This window comes from Grammomys surdaster, unplaced genomic scaffold, assembly GCF_004785775.1.
Source record: "Grammomys surdaster isolate TR1022 unplaced genomic scaffold, NIH_TR_1.0 364, whole genome shotgun sequence".
Classification (NCBI taxonomy): Eukaryota; Metazoa; Chordata; class Mammalia; order Rodentia; family Muridae; genus Grammomys; species Grammomys surdaster.
Genome location: NW_021604783.1, coordinates 2,146,643 through 2,165,853, shown reverse-complemented (window position 1 = coordinate 2,165,853; position 19,211 = coordinate 2,146,643). Strand labels below are relative to the sequence as shown.

The window sequence follows — 19,211 nt, the reverse complement described above, 5'->3', positions numbered from 1 at the left end:
AAGCTACCAAAACTCTATATTCAGCTATGGCAAAGACAGTGGAGTGGGGCTGTTTTGAAGAATCTCATCCCCATGCTCCAGGGGGTGTCTTGTCTTTCTTTCTGAGTGCCACTTTCTTGTAGATTGCTATAAAATATCTTTATTAAATATTAACTCTGCTTTTAAAAAAATCATATAAATACTGTTCTTGATAGTGACAGTGACGTTGCTTTACTTACACTGTCCCAGATGGTGTTAGTGACATTGCGCCACTCAGTCTCAGGGTTCCCTAGGCCTCTTTTCTTCTGGGCCTCCACCTTGGCTTCTGTCCTGACTCTGGCTTGTTCATCTCAGTTTCATCAAGAAGGTTGGCAACTCAGCTCAGAGAGAACCCCCGCCCTTATATGCTCCTTGATACCTTTGGTCTGCCTTGGGCAAGAACCTTGCTAAGTCTCACACGTTTCCACGAACTCAGTCCTCACTTTGCTCCTTGGCTGCGAATCCCAGGTGTCTTTCTGTACTTTCTCTCCACTGCCAGTCGTGAATAAAGCACTCCTTGCCATTTTGACAAGTGTCAGGGTAAATCTTTTTTCCTTAATGAGGGTGTGTTGACATGGCAAAATAGTGAAGATGATGAATCCGTAAGTGAAGTAAGGCAGCCTGGAGAGTGCGTCTCCCTGCTCTTGCTGTGAAGCTCTGGGCTTGCCGGCACCGAGTACAGAGCACACCAGTGCTTTTCAGTGCCGCTCCCAGGAAGACCTACTTTGATGCCTAATTTTGACTCTAGGTTTCACCAGCAGTACTGCACTGTGGAACTGTTCTCTGGATTCCTCTCCACCTAAGACACACATATGCATTCATGCACTCATACACACACACACACACACACACACACACACACACACACTCGTGCACCATCCCCCAGCAAGCCTTCTTCCTGTTCTCTGCCTCCTGTCTGTCTCACAGGTGTTTCCTTGAGCAAATCCTTACACATCTTTGTGTCCACTTCTTGGAGGATCTAGACAAGGATGGGAAGTCTGGGGAGTGCTCCCCACAAGGACAGATTTCCCTTGCAGTAAACTCCAACCAAGAGTGTTTCTATACACAAATAATTTGTCTTCACCAGACAACACAAACCACACACCTCAGGGCTTCCCTTTTTGACTTGGCTGCCAAGAAAGTCGCAGCTGAGTTAGAGTCTAGCCCCAAAATCAGCCCAGGGTCAAGGGGCTGGGACCTCACTTCCTGCTTCCTCTTTGCTGTCTCTGCTTTGTGTTTTATTAAATCTATACCTAACTCCTTTAGAAGGATAGAGGCTACATATGCAAACACCACAGATGGTAGCTCCAGTTAAACCATTAGGGCTCAGGCATCCTGTGTTCTGGTGCTCATCAGGCAGCCCCACTAACTGGCTATGAGGTGGACACATTCTCCAGAGCATAATTGCCAACTCTGAAGCTCCCACTTTCCTCTCAACTCTCACTTATCCCTGTGAGGCCCTTGTCACTGTCCAGGCCTAATTCCCAGCTTCCTCCAACCTGAAGGTTCACAGAACGTGACAGCCGTGTCTACCCATCTAGACACTCTGCTGAACAGGGCCCCGTCTCTTCAAATTAGCCAGGAAGTCATTCAGTCTGCTGTGACTATTGTTCCAACCTGCCCTCTCAGCTAACATCTCCACCTTGCATGAAGATTTAATGAAGAACATGCAAAGTGAGTTATTAGTAAATTAATTGCTTGTCTTTCTCCCTCCCCTCCCTTCTTTATGTCCTTTCATCTTCGCTTCTCCTTTCTTCCTTCTCCTCTCTTCTCCCTCCCTCCCTGCTGTGTTCTTTCTTTCCATGGCTCCCTCTTGACTTCTCTCCCTTGAACTTTTAGTCCTTCTTTTGTTATCCCCCTCCCTTTCTCCCTCCCTTCGTTCTTCCCTTCCTTCCTTTCCCCCTTTGTCCTTTGACTACATGAAAAGATTTAAACCAGTGATAATTCTGATCTGTCTCTGCCTGCCCCCCCTCATCCCCCATATTTCAGAGAAAAAGAGAAGTTGCCAGTAGGTCCTGGAGACAATCACAAACAAATGCTGTTTTTGAAAGCTGGAACAGACTCATGCTTTGGCCCTCTGCTGGCTTGCTGACATGGTCTGCTCAGGCTTGTGTAGTATTTTCTGAAAACTGAATTAGGAATCAGGAAGTTTGTATAAAAATGTATATACCTGGCATCTCTTACAAGTCTGAAAAATCCATGAACTCTTCCCTGAGTCTTTCTGATGTGAGATGATGGGCGGGCACTGGGAAACAGCTGACCCAGGATGCGGCATGGCTTCTCTACCTTTGCCCAACCCACATTTCCTGTCTTCACTGGTTTTCATTCCTTGCCTGACTATAGAGACCCCAGTTATCTAACTGAGCTGACCTGGGTTGTCCAAAAAGAGATGGAATGAAAGGTAATATTCTCAGTCAAGGAGGCGAGACTGCTCAAAACCAGGAGAGAAAAAGTGTCATGGAGACACAGGGAAAAAGGACCTGAGCACCAAGCACTGTGCCTTTGGAAGCCACATATAAACCTCCTGAACCAACTATGCCCAGAGCACAGGAATGTCCTGCAAAGAAGCCTCCCTCTTCTTTTAGGCCATACAAGCCTGGTCAACTACTTCAGGACCAGTCAATTAGAAGGATCATCACTGCCTTTTCCCAGTGTCCAGGCCTTGTAAGCCCAGCTCCGCAGGGGAAGAATACATCCCTGATCTTGATCTTGATGTTGCTGGATATTACAAGTATACATTTTATTATTATTATTATTATTATTATTATTTTGGATTTTTCAAGACACAGTTTCTCTGTGTAGCCTTTGCTGTCCTGAAAGTCACTCTGTACATCAGGCTAGACTCAAACTCACAGAGATCTTCTTCCCAAGTGCTGGGAATAAAGATGTGCACTATCACCACCTGGTACAATTAGGTATTATTAACATTTCAAGGCAATGCTAAAGGTTCTTCAAAGCAAAGTAGACAGGAAGACTACATTTCCCAGATTCCCTTGCGGTTAGAAAAGAGCAGTGCAACAAATTCTGACTGATGGAATGTGATAGAAGTGAAGCCTGTCATTTGCAGGGCTGAGTCTAGCATTTCATACATTGTACCCATACTGTCCCCACTGAACAGTGGCCTTGGATGATGGTGCCACAACATGAAATCCACAGATCCCAGAAGACTGCTTAGAGCCCAGATTGGACTGTGATTAAATATGACGTATCTCTGTGCTATTCTGATATTTGGGGTCACTTGTTACATCAGCCAGCATCCCTTGACTGATTCATAGATGTACAAAATATTTCCTCACTGAGCAGCCAGGCCTGGACACACCTTCCCCCAACCCCACACACTGACCTGAGCTCTCCATGGAGCCTGTCCTGTAAGGGGAGGATGTGGTTGTCTCAAGCAGCAGAGTGGAAACCTGAGTGGTGGTTTCTACACAGAGATTGTTCTGCAAAATAAGAGGCAGCCTGTTAGTGTGCACAGGAAAGTGCAGAAGTGCATCTGGGATACCTGCCTGTCAGCTGCAGCTGAAAACTCCAGGTGGGAGACATGGGACAGCTGCGTGAGCATCCTAAACAGTAAATAGTATCAGGAGGAGGGTAGAAGGGAACCAGAACTTAAGGAAGAATGATCTAGTAACGAGATTTCTGCCTACCTCATTCTTCCATAACCAGCCTGGCATGATGCCAGCCCAGCAGTCTCAGAAAGAAGTTAAACATTAGGGTTGGGGTGAAGGTGGGGGCACCTGAGAGACGACTCGGGAGTTCAAAGCATCTACTGCTCTTTTACAGGACCAGCGTTCAGTTCTGGCATCCATAGTGGACAACTCACAACCACCTGTAACAAGCCAGGCTCCAGGGGGTCCAATGGGCTGGCTCCATGGACAACTGCATTCACATGCATGCACACATCCACACAATTAAAAAAAAAGAGGGCCTTCTGTTTCTTGTCTGAGTTGCAGAAAAGAGCTCTTTAAACTGGGAAGATGGGGAACTCTCTCTCTCTCCCTCTTCCATTTTCTGCTGTAGCCCCAGGGACTCATGCAATGTTTAGAGCAGTGGCTTGAAGATGCCAAGGAGTCAGAAGAAGGGAAATACATCTCTCTAAGCACAGGGTCTGTGGTCCTGAGGGCTGCAGAGAAATCTGCTCCCTTTTCTGTCTGTTAGAGGAACAACAACAACAACAACAACAAAAAACAAACAAACTATAGGAGTATTAATAAAATGGCAGACCTCCAGATGCAACAATAACTACACTAAATGTAAATGGCCTAAACTCATCAAGAGAAGGTTGCCAGAATGGATAGCATGAAGAAAAGGTTGGGGGTTGTTTATTTGTTTTGAAATAGGATCTCAGTATGTAACTCTGACTGACCCCAATTAATTATGTATTCCAGACTAATCTCAAACTTGCAGGACTCCTCCTGCCTCTGCCTCCCAGGTGCAGTGATTGGAAGAGTGCACCACCATGCCCAACTTGCATGCCAGAAAGGTAAGCAGAGTTAATTCTATGCAGTCTACAATAAATTCGCTTCACGTTTAATCAATAGTTTTAAAAAGCTAGACACAAACAAAAAGATAAATCATGAAAATATGAAGAAAAATAAAGTTAAGGAGTCTAGGTGGCTATATGAATGTAAGACAAAGTACATATCAGAAGAAGAAATTTACTAGGACTAGTAAAAGATAAATAAAGAAGGACATTATAAAACGATAAGGGAATTCATGAAGAAGATGTATATAGTCGTGTGTGTGTGTGTGTGTGTGTATACCTGTGTAGCTTCAAAATTCAAGAAAAAAAACTAGTAAAATTAAAGCATAAGTGGAAAAATCCACTATTATAGTTGGAAATGTCAGCATGTCTCTCTCAGTGACTGATAGTCAAGGAGAAGGAAAATCAACAGAAATATAGAAATATTGAAGTGGAGACACGGCTCAGTGGTTAAGAACACTGACTGCTCTTGCAGAGGATCTGGGTTCACTTCCCAGCACCCACATACCAACTCATAATGTCTGTAACTCCAGTTACATGAACACAAGGCATACATGTGGTGTACATGTATAACATACAAGAAAAACACTTATACATATAAAGTAATGGAGAAATTATTAAGGTAAAATTAAATGCATCTCTTTAAGAAAGATTAGAGACACCAAATAACATTAAATAAGAGTACCAATCAACTGAATTTAATTAACATTTCTAGAACCTTATAGACAATAACCACTGTATGAAAACTATTTTAAAATGTGCATAATATATCCAGCAGGATAGGTCATGAACAGGTTGTACAAACCTTAACAACTTAAAATAATAAAATACAAAGTAAGCTCACAGACCCTAATAGATGTAAACTTGAAATAAAAAACCATAAACAAAACTTTTGAAAAGTCTTCAAACATATAAAGAAGTATATTTCTTTAAAATGTTTTTAAAGGTTTACTTTTAGTGTACATGTGGAGGGAGGGGAGGGGGGTTGTGCACCTGAGTGCAATGCTTGTATAATCCAGAAAAGATATCAGATCTTGAAGCTGGAGTTATAGGCAGTTGTGAACCATCCAGTGTGGGTGCTGAGAACAAGACATGGGTTCTTTGCAAAAACAGTCAGTAACTGCTGAGCCATCTCCCTAGCCCACCAGCATGTTTCTAAATCATACATGAGCTCAGAAAATACAGTACAAGGGAACATTTTCCGGTTCATTTCAGAAGTCTCTTATTAACCAAAACCAGACAAGGATAGTACCAGAAGGAGGAGGAGGAGGAGAGGAGAAGAAGAAGAAGAAGGAGAAGAAGGAGGAGGAGGAAGAGGAGGAGGAGGAGGAAGAGGAGGAGAAGAAGAAGAGGAGGAGGAAGAAGAGGAAGAAGAGGAAGAGGGGGAGGAAGAAAAAATAATATCTCTTATGCATGTATATGGAAAAATCTTCAACCAAGCATTAGCAATATATGGACAGTAATACACAATGGCTTAATGGATTTATCCCAGGCATGAAATACTAGCCCAATACTTGAAAACCAATCAATGTAATCTACTACGATAAAGACTAAAAACAATCATGTGATCCAATCACTTGATAGCATTTGGCAATTTCAGTGGTCATGGACAACAAAAGCTCACAGAGGGTTAGGATCAGGGGGATTTTATTATGATAAAGAGCATCCGACAGCACCACAGGACAGAAGTCAGGCGTCCGTCTGCTGCCACCATTGCTAGTCAACCTGACATTAGAAATCCTTGCCGGTGTGATATGGAGAAAAACAAGGATGCATAGCAGATTGCTGCATTGTCAGAGGAACTGCTGAGCTAACGCCAGTCTAAGGTGTACATATTGGAAGGAGGAAATAACGGTGCAGACAAATGACTCTATCTGTAGGCATTATGTTACCTACTTAAAATAACTGAAAAACAAATCATTACAGGTTAGAAAAACCTTAGAACAAACAAAATGAATTCACACACACACACACACACACACACACACACACCCTCTTAGGGTGAGCACAATAGCTAAGTAGGTAAAATTTGTGGCCAAACCAATGACCAGAATTTAGTTGCTAAGACCCACATGGTGGAAGGAGAAATTTAATTCCTGCATGTTGTCCTCTGACCCTCATATACATGCACCATGCACACATGTGTGCACACATAAACATTCAAATAAATGTAATAAAAACACTTTAAAACCATTCCTTACAACTAGTGAATAAGTTAGGTAAGGGCACAAGAAACAAGGTCACATCACACACCACCAGACATATCTTTATATACTAAGAATGAGCAATTGGAACCCCTAATTTAAAACATACGATCATTTGAAATAGCATCAAAACTAACAAAGGCATGCCAAGGTATAAATCTAACAAAAAAATATGGTACCTGTAAGATAAGAATTATAAAATGCTAATAAAATAAGAAGACATATATTAAGAGGCATGTTAGGCTCATGGTGTAGAAGATTGGCTAAGATGTGAGTTTCCCAGGCTGATTTACAGATGCATGAATCCTAACAAACATGTCAGCAGAACTTTTTTATAGCTACATATAGGTAGAAGCTGAGATTTATAGGGACAGGCAAAGAAATTGGAGTAGCCAAATAATATGGGGAAAGAATGTTGCTGGGGGGATGACTCATTCTTCATTTTAAGAATGACTACAAAGTTATTAGTGAAAGGCCAGACACATTATTTCAGATTTTCACAGTTTTTCTTATACTCTTTTTTGTTTTTTTTTTTATTTTGTTTTTGTTTTTAGAGACAGGGTTTCTCTGTATAGCCCTGGCTGTCCTGGAACTCACTCTGTAGACCAGGCTGGCCTCGAACTCAGAAATCTGCCTGCCTCTACCTCCCAAGTGCTGGGATTAAAGGCGTGTGCCACCACCATCTGGCAGTTTTTCTTATACTTATGGGTTGTTATTTCTTGAGTGTGTGTATCTGTTTGTGTGGTGGTGGTGGTTCGGGGGGGCTGTGTGAGCACATGGACTCATGTTTGCTACCATGTGCTTGTGGAGGTCAGGAGACAAGACACCACAGTGAGTTTTCTCTTTCTATCAGTGGGTCGCAAGGATTAAACTCAAGCAGCCCATTAAACTTGGTGGCAAGTTCCTTTATCCTTTGAGCCATCTTGCCAGCCCTCGTGTATTATCTTTTAATGGCTCACACTAAGCAACAAAAAATGAGAGGAGGGCGGGGGACAGGAAAGAAGGGGAGAAGAAAGAAGAGAGAAATTAAGGTTGCTTACCTTTATGTTGTGGGTTATGGGTGACTGTTATTTAATGTGTTTTTATTCTTTCTGATTTCTTTTTTTTTTTTTTTTTTTTTTTTTTTTTTGGTTTTTCAAGACAGGGTTTCTCTGTGTAGTCCTGGCTGTCCTGGAACTCACTCTGTAGACCAAGCTGGCCTCGAACTCTCGAACTCAGAAATCCACCTGCCTCTGCCTCCCAAGTGCTGGGATTAAAGGCGTGCGCCACCACCGCCCGGCTCTTTCTGATTTCTTATTGAGTGTTGTTTGACTTCATTTTTCACCATGCAATGCACAAGAGCTAACATGTACTCATAAGCTGTGAAGCACAAAATGCATGTCTATGAATCCTCCACTCAGCTTTAGAACATGGCCACTGATTCCACTGCATAACCTCAGAAAGAAACCAGCTATCCTCTTAAAAATCTGCCTAGACTATCAAGACAGCTCAGTGGGAGTGGTGATTTGAATGAGGAATGTCTCCCTTAGGCTCAGATATTTGAACACTTGGTCCCCAGTTGGGGTCGCTGTTTGGGAAGCTTTAGGACAAGCTGCCTTGCTGGAGGAGGTATCTCGCTGAAGGTGGGTTTTGAGTATTTATAGCCTGGCCACTCTTCTAGTTCACTCTCCCTGCTCCAGGCTTGTGGGTAAGGAGGTGAGCTTTCTGATCCTGCTGCCATGCCCCACCGCTGAGGTAGATTGACTCTTATCTCACTGGAACTTAAGCCCAAATAAACACTCTTTTCCCTAAGTTGCCTTTGGTCATGGCATTTTATCACAGCAACAGAAAAGTAAGTAATGCAGTAGGTGAAGATGCTTGCAGACAAACCTGTGTCTAATCCCCAGAGCCCACAAGGTGGAAGAAGAGAATCAACTCAGCCCACAGCTTATCCTCTGGCCACCACAGACACACTGTGGTTCACATGCACACATGTATGCACACAATAAATAAATAAAATGTAACTTAAAAAAAATCTTCATGTCTGTTTCCCTCTCTGAGTGATAGGAACTGCTAAACTAAGTTCCAGGCCAGCCAAAGCTACACAATGAGATCCTATCTCAAAATAAAATAAAATAAAATAAAATAAAATAAAATAAAATAAAATTCTATGGTCTGGATATGGTGGACACTGGTAGCACTAGCTACTCAAGAGGCTAAGATAGGAGAGGAGGCTCATGCGACCTAGTAGTTCAAGGTCAGCCTGAGCAACAGAGCAAGACTATGCCTCAAATACAAAAACAGCTAAGCAATGGTAGTGCATGCTTTAATCCCAGTACTCAGGAGGCAGAGGTAGGTGGATCCCTGAGTTCAAAACCATCCTTGTCTACAAGTCAAGTTCCAGGACAGCCACGATTATACATTGAAACCATGTTTTTAATAAAACAAAAATAAAAACAAAAAGACGAAGAAGACATTGACGTTGGAATGTACTGTGAAAAAGTCAAGCATAAAAAATGTAGCCATGATGTTTGGGGAGTCCCTGTATGAGGGAAGAGGATATGATTCACTGATGGCAGATTATCAGAGCCATGCTGAGGTGGGTAAACAGGCAGCTGGGCACAGGGAAGACTACGGTTTTGACACCACACGGTTTGGCACCACACCCTCAGTGTGGAGGTTGAAAGAAGCTTCTTACATGAGATGCAGGAGGTCAGGTTTCTATGGTCTCCCTCTCTTACCCATGCAGATGCTGGGAATAACCATACCGTAATACAACCCTCTGTCCAGCAGTTCCAAGCTGCATCATCTCTGCAGTACTGTGGCTGTTCCCCCACAGGTCTCCCAGCTTCCATTCTTGCCCTAGTAGTCCTTTGATTAAAGCTCCCTGTGCATTCCTTTTGATCTTTCTGCAAATCCCACACTGCTTGTCCTATCTGAAAGCTGCCTGACATGACCCCGGTGCATGTCTCCAGTGTTCTGCCTCCCCTCCCATCACTGGGTTCTCACATATAGGGTTGTTCCCACTTGCCAAACTCTGCCTTACTTCAGGGGCCTTGCACACTTCTGCCTGGGGCATCTACCCTCCAGTTTCTTCTGAAACTGGCTCTTTCTCAACATTTGAGTCTCATTTTAAATTTATGTGTTTTTAAATAGATGTGTATTTGTGTGTGCCTGTATGAATTTATGTGTATCACGTGTGTGTTGATGCCTGAGGAGATCAGACTCAGAAGCTGGAGTTATAGGCAGTTGAAGGTCACTAGGTGTAGGTGCTAGGAACCAAACTTGGGTCCTCCATAGGAGTAACAACTGTTCTTAGTCTCCAGTCGTCTCTCTAGCCTCCAGGACTCATTTCATTTTTTTTTCTTTTTTTTTTTTTAAAGATTTATTTATTTTATGAATACGAGTACACAGTTGCTATGATCAGAAACACCAGAAGAGGGCATCAGATCCCATTACAGATGGTTGTGAGCCACCATGTGGTTGCTGGGAATTGAACTCAGGACCTCTGGGAGAGCAATCAGTGCTCTTAACCACTGAGCCATCTCTCCAGCCCCAGGACTCATTTCAAAGGTCACTTCCTCAAAGAGCTGTTGTCTGACATCACATGCACAACTCTTGTACAAACTTAGATTCAGTCAGAGCACCTGGAGTTTTCCTGCATCCTCCTCCTCCTCCTCCTCCTCTTCCTCCTTCTCCTTCTCTTCCTCCTTCTCCTCTTCCTTCTCCTCCTCCTCTTCCTCCTCTTCCTCCCCCTCTTCCTCCTCCTCTTCCCCACTTCTCCTCCTCCTCCCCCCTTCTCCTTCCCTCTTCTGGAGCCTCAAAATGAGGCTCAAAAGTTAAGGATAAAAATGGCAAATTTGATTTCAAATATTGTTAAGGAAACTGCAGGGTTGAAGGAACGGATATTTTGTTTCAAGAGACCAGCAAACATGTCGGGCAGTGGCGCACGCCTTTAATCCCAGCACTTGGGAGGCAGAGGCAGGCGGATTTCTGAGTTTGAGGCCAGCCTGGTCTACAGAGTGAGTTCCAGAACAGCCAGGACTACACAGAGAAACCCTGTCTCAAAAAACCAAAAAAAAAAAAAAAAAAGAGAGACCAGCAAACAGTTTATTGCAGCTGTTACCACTGGGATGACCCCCCCACTTTGTTCCCAGAGGGGTTTTTCTGTTTTTATTTTCTTCTTCTTTGTATATACTGTTTTTGAAAAGGTTGGAAAAAATGACTAAGCATTTGAAAAAACTGCGGTAGAAATGGAGGGAGCTGAGAAACAAACAATGAACAAAAATGGCTGAAATGGCTGGACAGTGGTGGCACACGCCTTTAATCCCAGCACTTGGGAAGCAGAGGCAGGCAGATTTCTAAGTTCGAGGCCAGGCTGGTCTACAGAGTGAGTTCCAGGACAGCCAGGTCTACACAGAGAAACCTTGTCTCAAAAAACAAAACAAACAAAAAAGGCTAAAATGGGAAAACAGAAAGGGTCACTCTACTCTCTTTGCTGAAAGGGTTGCAGAGATGGTGGTGAAACTTGAGAGGTTGCAGATAGAGGTAGAAGCTCTTGGGAAGTGAGAAACACTGGAAAAGAGAGAACAAAACGGCTTGTCTGGGTGACTGAGCAAGAGAGTGGGAGTTTCTCGCTTGAGGAAAGAGGAAAAGAAACTGTGCCAGAGCCAGGTCTGGTCAGAGAAAAACTGAAAAAAAAAAGTACAAAAGTACAATCTGATGAAACAGCCTTTCTAGAGAAAGACTTGATCTCTAAACCCGGTCTGGTCAGAGAAAAACTGAAAAAACAAAAGTACAATCTGATGAGACAGCCTTTATGGAGAAAGAATTGATCTCTAAAAACTGTGTTGCAGGAGTGAGGGGGAGGGGAGGCCCAGGGTTACCAGATCACCATCAGCTTTCTCAGTAGTCTACAGCATATGCCTGCCTGCTAACGGTGTGGAACAAGGTTATGACGAGATAGGTTGACAGCCTATAGAATGATATATCTAATGTGTTTTAAAGATGCCATGACTTCACATAGGATGAACTCGCCTTGTGTGAAACACATTCTAAATAACTGGGCTACCCAAAATAAAATTAGTCACCATTTATGGGGAAAAGATCTTTTTACAACAGTGGGATGCTCAGATTAATATTTGTGTAATTCCAGACATAGCCTATGATAAAATAAGGAGTGAAATGCTAGGTGATCCTGAGAAAGGTGTTGATATAGTTCATCAAAATCAACTCTGGGCTGTATCAGTTGTCCAAACACAGAACATAACAGGGATTGATTTAGAAGGGTGGGGGCACGCAGGGGGTTATCCATTGCTCTTGGAAAAACCACAGAGAGAAGATTCTGTTAACTACTTGGGTTATAAAATAAGTCAACAACAAAAATTCAACCACAAAAAGGTACAGATCAGAAGAGATCAGCTGAAAACCCTTAACAATTTTCTAAAATTAGTGAGAGATATTAATTGCCTATGGCCAACCATTGTATCAACTACTCAAGACTTAAGTGATTTGTTTCAGACATTACAAGGAGATTCAGACTTAAAACAGTCCACGATGCCAAACAGCCGAAGCAGCGAGAGACTTAACTCTGATAGAACAGAGGCTGCAAGCTGCATATGTGGACGGATTGTATTTTGTTTATTTTGCCTTCAACTCCTTCTCCTCCTGGGCTCATTCATTATGCAAAGGGAAGATAGTTATTACAAAATGAATTTTCTTAGCACACAAACAAAGTAAAAAATTAAAGACTTATAGAGAAAAAGCTTCTGATTTAATCATTAAAAGGTAGAATAAGACTGCATTAGTTATCAGAAATGGACCCAGCAGAAACCAGAGTACCCTAGCTAGTAACCAGAGCAGTGCTGAGATGATGTCACCAATGCAGATCAGCAAAGAGCATGTAGCAGTTATTTGGGAGAAATTAGCAGCGAATACCCTAAAAGCAAGCATCTTTAGTTTATAAAAATAACTCATTGGATTCTCCCATGTATTATTTTAAAAGGAATGCCAATTCCTGAAGAGCCTACATTTTATAATGATGCAAATAAGTTAGGAATGGCAGGTTATAAGTCAGACAAAAATGAGCGAAGCCCATATACTTCAGTTCAAAAATCAGAGCTGTATGCAATTCCTGTGATATTATTAGATTTTCCTGACTCTCTTAATATAATTACTGACTCTCAATATGCAGAAAGAGGTATTCTGCATATAGAAACTGCTGAATTTATTCCAGATAATTCAGAATTAGCTTTGTTATTTATACAGCTGTAACAGGCAATCAGAAATGGAAATTATCTAATATGTATCACCTATATTTGGTCTCATATACGTTTGCCAGATCCATTGGCACAGGAAATAAAAATTAACCAATTATTAATAGGAAATGTGTTAAAAACCTCAAAATTTCATGAAGAACACCATGTTAACACTAAAGGTTTAAAGAAAACCTTTTCTATCACTTGGCAACAAGCCAAGCAAATTATAAGAAAATGTCCTACTTATTCTTTGTATAATCAAATTCTATTGCCTGCTGGAGGTAACCCTAGGGGTACCAAAAGAAATGCAATCTGACAGATGGATGTGTTTCATTTGCAGATTTTGGAAAACTAAAATTTCTACACCATACCATTGATATATATTCAGAGTTTCAATGGGCAACTGCTTTGAGTACTGAGAAGGCTGATTCTGTGATTACACATTTATTGGAAGACATGGCTGTTAAGGGGATACCCATAGAAATTAAGACTGACAGTGCCCCTGCATATGTCTCCAGTAAGGTGAAACAATTCTTTGCATATTATAACATAAAGCACATTACAGGTATACCACACAATCCTATAGGACAAGTGGTTTTAGAAAGAGCTATTAACACCTTAAAGGAAATGCTTGTAAAACAAATTGGAAGAATAAAGACACCCAGGGATAGACTAAACAGCACTTTGTTAATTTTACATTTTCTGAATATTAATGAGAAAGGAACAATAGCAGCTAAGAGACACTGGGTTATAGAAAAAATGTGAAATTAAATCAGCCTATAGAATATAAGAATGTCTAACATCAGAGTAGAGGTCAGCGAAGGTTTTGCATTAGGGACATGGATTTGTTTATATTTCCACAGGAAATTAAAAGCTGTGGATACCATCAAATCTAATAAAAATTAGAACTGAGCAGGAGAGCTCTCCTGAAAACTTTGGCTACTAAACTGAAAAGCACTTATTTCATTGAAAACGACTCCGTTTCTAATCTCCCACTGCACATCACAATCAATGGCTTAAAACAGAGGGGAAATATAGTGAGAATTCTGGAATTTTGGTTTCTGTAAAAAACCACAGAAATATTATAAAAGTATTTTTTCTAGTCCCAGGTGTGGGGATATGGGCCTGCTTCAAATCAAACAGTTCTGATTTGCCTTTTGCTCTAGCAGAGGCAAGGTTTTGCCAGCTGCAGATAGTTTCTGTAATTGTGTGACATTTGGAATTCTGGGAGGTTTTCAGAGGGTCTATAAAATGCTAGGGCCTTGAGAGGGGGGATGGATGTTTGTTGGTTGTTCAGGGGGGTTGGTTGTGGTTTGTTGGTAGTCATGTTCAAAGAAGAAACAAGAAGGAATTAGATTCTCTCTCTCTCTCTCTCTCTCTCTCTCTCTCTCTGTCTTCTGTCTGTCTCTCTCCCTCTATCCTTCTATTTCAGGATATTTGATCACACTGTGAACCCTGAGATTGCCTTCCTTAGCACAGACCTTCAATCCAAGCACTTTTCTGCTTGAATGTTGTAAACAGGACTAAATAATGTCAACCACAGGTCGAGAGGTGGAGGAAGCAACCAGTTGATGGGAAGCGCACATACGATTATTAAGAAAAACCACCGAGAATAAGAGTGAGTGAGGAGGACAGAGAGAGATGCACAGGAAGTAGAAGGGAGGGATATTAAGTTTGAAAGAAGTTTTTTTTTGAGGTGGCGTGGGAGAGGGACATTGCTGATGAGACTTCAGCTAAGGAGGAAGGTCAGCTGGGTGCTTTCTCTGCCTCTGAGCTAGCAGGCTCTCACACCAGCATCTGCCTCTCAAGTCTTCATTGGTAAAATCAAACTATTAGGACCTTTCTTTCTCTCCTGTCTAGTGATAGGGGGTGAAGCTGGGGTGGGGTGGTAATAAAGGGTGGTAAAAAGAAGAACCCATAAAGTAACAAAGACTTGCTACACTATTCCTCCTCCTCCTCTTTCTTCTTTGTTAATGATTAGAATTTGAACTAAGCACTACCAGAGCAGCACTGTTGCCCAGTAGACGATATGTATCGTTCCTGTGTGATGAGGATGAAGATGGAAGATCCTGCTACAAGTCAATGAAGGAGAAACCAAGAGTTACAGATAGATGGATGAGACACAGCCTTGTCATTAGGGACTACTGGTCTACCATTTGTAATTTTTTCTTTATTATTATTGTGGAGGTGTATGTGTGCATGTAACAGTCAGTGCATGTGGAGGTCAGCAGACAACTTTGTGGAGTCAGGTCTTTCCTTCCACCCTTACATGTTGTGGTGGTTTGAATAGGTATGACCCCCGTAGACTCATTTGAATGTCATAGAGAGTGGTGCTATTAGGAGGTATGGCCTTATTAAAGGAAGTATGCCACTGTGGAGGTGGACTTTGAGGTAATATATGCTCAAGATAAGCCCAGTGAGACACAGTCTCCTTTTCCTGCCTGCAGATCAAGATATAAAACTCTCAGCTCCTCCAGCACCATATCTGACTCCACACTGCTGTGCTTCCCGCCATGATGATTATGGACTAAATCTTTGAAACTGAAAGCCAACCCCAATTAAATGTATTTCTCTATAAGAGTTGCTGTGGTCATGGTGTCTCCTCACAGCAATGAAACCCTAATTAAGACACATGGGTTCCAGAAAGCAAACTTGCATGGCAAGTGTGCTTTACCCACTGAGTCATCTTGCCTGCCTACTCTATAACTTTTTAATGACCACAGTTTGTCTCTATTTGCTCAAGGCTCTTCAAACAGGCCTCACATACTCCTGGCCCACCACTTAGCCACTAAAAATATCTTGCAGACTTCATACCCACAGCACATTTGTGTGGGTTAACTTTTGTCTATCTGATTGGGCCAAAGGATGTCTAGATGGCTGATAAGACATTGTTCCGGAGTGTGTCTGTGATGGTGGGTATGAGTCAGTCTTCTATTACTTTAAGAAAGTCCTTGAGGATATTAACTTATGAATAGGAAAGGTCTATTTTATCTAGCTATTTGGAAAGTTTCAGCCTGTGACCATGGCCCCGATGCTTTGGATGAGGCAGCACATAATGGCTGAAGCAAAACCACTAACTTCACAATCCAGATAGCAAGAGATAAAGAGGAAGTACCATCGGAGCATACCTGCAATCCCAGCACTTAGGAGGCTAAGTCAGGGAGACCACGAGTTTGAGGTTAGCTTGAACTACCTGGCAAGACCTAGGAGAAGGAAGAGAGAGGAAATATCCAGGATGCCGCATTTCCCTTCACCGCATGCCTCAAATGAACTAAAGCCCTCTCATTAGGCCCCACCTCTTTCAGGTTCTATCATCTCCAAATACCACACCCTTGGGACAAAGCCTTTAATGCATGAGACTCTGGGGGACATTCAAGATCTAAACCATAGCAGGATATTTCTGGAGCCTTTAGCTCAATGACTCAGTAAAGATCTGCCCTCACTCATGTGGCTGGGCAGCATCCAATCCCTTGACTGCCTAAACAGAACCAAATGCCAGAGGTAGGGTGAATTTGTTCTTGCTGCCTGACCTAGAAGCCCAACGTCTCTGGCCTTGACCTTAATACTCCTGGTCTTCAAGCCTCATTCCTATAAAAACTCATACCATCAGCTTCCTAGCTCCCAGGTCTTTGGAGTCAGACTATAACTACTACATTAGCCTTTCTGGGTTTTTTGCTTACTGAGGGACTCCATGGTCTCCACAGCCACATGAACCAATCCTCAAAAGAGTGGCGCTTTCCTGTCCATCTGTTCACAACCTACTGGCTGTTTCTCTATATCAGCCTGATTTCAATGGTGCTTAACCAGCTCCCTCGCTTCATAGACTCGTGATGGTGGTGGGGGGAACCTGGACACAGTGCTTTTCTTAGTGGTTAAAAATCACTTTTTACAATAAAATCTCTGCATGTCTTCAAAATCTGAAGGCACAAATGGCTCTAACGCAAAAAGCAAGTATCTTTCTCGATTATCCATTTCCTTCCCCAGAAACTTCCCATAGTATTTGTAAAAAGTGCATCTGTGTCCAGCATTAAAATGTCAGATTTGACACATACATCAAAATTTGAACTTTTATTTAAAATAACAAACTGGAAGACCTGAGGACACTGGGCCCATAGTTCCACATGCCAACAATCAGGTAGTGTTGAAGTATGGTTGCTCCTATTGAAGGCCATGAGCTCCCTGGGGTCTCAGTGATGCCCACCTGTCACATTTACAATACAGAGGCCTTGGCAGTGCAGTACCACCACCAAGGACTGTTGGCTCATACTTGATACCTGCTTGGTTCTTAACAAGGACTCAAGGCCAGGTAAGAGCTGTGACAGTGATTTGAGTCTCAGTACTTAAAACAGTAATAGATGGGGCAAGTTGTATATGCCTTTAATATCAGCACTCAGAATGGAGTAGAGGCAAGTGGATCCCTGTGAGCTTAAGGCTAACTTGGTTTACACAGCAAGACTCTGCTTCAAAGAGAGAAAGAAAGAAAGAAAGAAAGAAAGAAAGAAAGAAAGAAAGAAAGAAAGGAAGGAAGAAAGAGGGAGGGAAGGAGGGAGAGAGAGAGAGAGAGAGAGAGAGAGAGAAAGGAAGGAAGGAAGGAGGGAAGGGAGGAAGGAATAAAGGAAAAATACAGAGAAAAAGAGAGAGGAGAGAGAGGAGAGAGGAAGAAAGGAAGGAAGGAAGGGAAGAAGGAAGGAAGGAAGGAAGGAAGGAAAAAGACAGAGAAAAAGAGAGGGGGGAAGAGAGAAATTAAGAAAAGAAAGCCAAGGTAATCACAGACTGCCTGATATTAGCTGGCATGGAGACTGCCCCATGGCATCTATGTACACCATCAGCCAGCGTTAACGGTCACTCCGTATTTCCACACAGCACCTGATTAGTTACACTGTGTTTGTTAACCGTCTGGTTGCCTCCGCTAGAGAGCTACTCCCCCAGGGCAGGAGTTCTGTTTAGTACAGCACTCTAACATTATGTCACATTGCTTATGTCACATTGAAGGTCCCTTTACCAAAAAGTAAAAGCCCAGTGCTTTTAGAAAACAAGACAATGTCCCCATCCCCAAACAGCTAGGAAACAGGCAAATCAGCTGGGCACAGCTGGCACAGCAAATGGCTTATAAGACAGATTGCATTGATGTCAAGAACACTGACAAAAAAGCCTCTACAGAGTGGGAAGGTGGACACACTGCATGGAAGGTTGTTGTGCTTTGCCACACTCATGTGGTGTCACTGCTGATGGCTGATCTGATGCAGGCTCCATCATGGACAACTCAGGTTGCAGTGTCTAGCTACAGTCATGTCACAAAGTATGTGCAAGACACTGAGCAGCCAAAGAGCACATCAGAGCTCAGCTCACAATCCCACCATCTCCTAGTTCCCCCAGTGACTAAAGGGACACAGTACCCCAGGACAGCAAGACACAGCCAGGAAGAATCCCAGCAGATATGGCCTATGGTTCTGACTTTCATACCCCACAACATCCATTCTCTGTTTCACCCACTGCACCATCCTTGACCATCTATCCCTACATGCCAGAAAGCATCCTATAAACAAGCACAGACATGGAATCTTAGCTGGGTTAAGTGGCACAGATATAGTATAAACTGTCATGGAGGTCTAAGTAGGAGGATCCCAAGTTCAAGGCTTGCCAGGACTACAGAAGGAGTTCAAATGAGGCCTTGTCTCCAAGGGAAAAGTAAGGAGGCGGGGATACGGGTCAGTAGGAGAGCACTTGCCTAGCTTGTTTGAGGCCCTAGGTTCAACCCAAACACTAGCAGAGGGAGGATGCTCCATTGAAATGCAGGAGGTAGATGGAGTCACCCATTCCCTCAGCTAGTCAAGGAACACTGTGCGTGGAAATGCAACAAAACTTGAAGTGAGTGTGGAGGGCGTGGGCCACAAACTAAGTAATTAAGTTACGTATTATTTGATAGGTGCAGTAAAGTCAAGTTAGAAAGGATAAAACGAGAGATCCCAGAGTTAAGGAGAGGCTTGAAGGCTTGGTTTATGTTTCAGTGTATTTCATTTTTAGTTTTTCATCATAGACGGACAGTTTACAATAATGTGCACTTACCAGTCACAAAGTGATGTCATATGTGTGTGAAATGTGGGATGATGAGATAAGCGAATTGACCCTATCTTATCTTTAGTGATTCCTGTGCTGGAATATTATTTATTTTCTTCTTCTTCTTCTTCTTCTTCTTCTTCTTCTTCTTCTTCTTCTTCTTCTTCTTCTTCTTCTTCTTCTTCTTCTTCTTCTCCTTCTCCTCCTCCTCCT

At 42.6% G+C, this 19,211-nt stretch overlaps 1 protein-coding gene across 2 annotated transcripts in view; it reads right to left on the bottom strand.

Moving 5' to 3' along the window:
- Pik3r6 (phosphoinositide-3-kinase regulatory subunit 6) overlaps nucleotides 1–19,211 on the bottom strand; it is a 52,064-nt gene that overhangs the window by 29,743 nt on the left and 3,110 nt on the right. For both annotated transcript variants that reach the window (XM_028780201.1, XM_028780204.1), the window contains exon 2: nucleotides 3,362–3,458. In XM_028780201.1, the coding sequence (XP_028636034.1) occupies nucleotides 3,362–3,374 (13 nt within the window). In that variant the 5' untranslated portion in view covers nucleotides 3,375–3,458. The remainder of the gene's footprint in view (nucleotides 1–3,361; nucleotides 3,459–19,211) is intronic.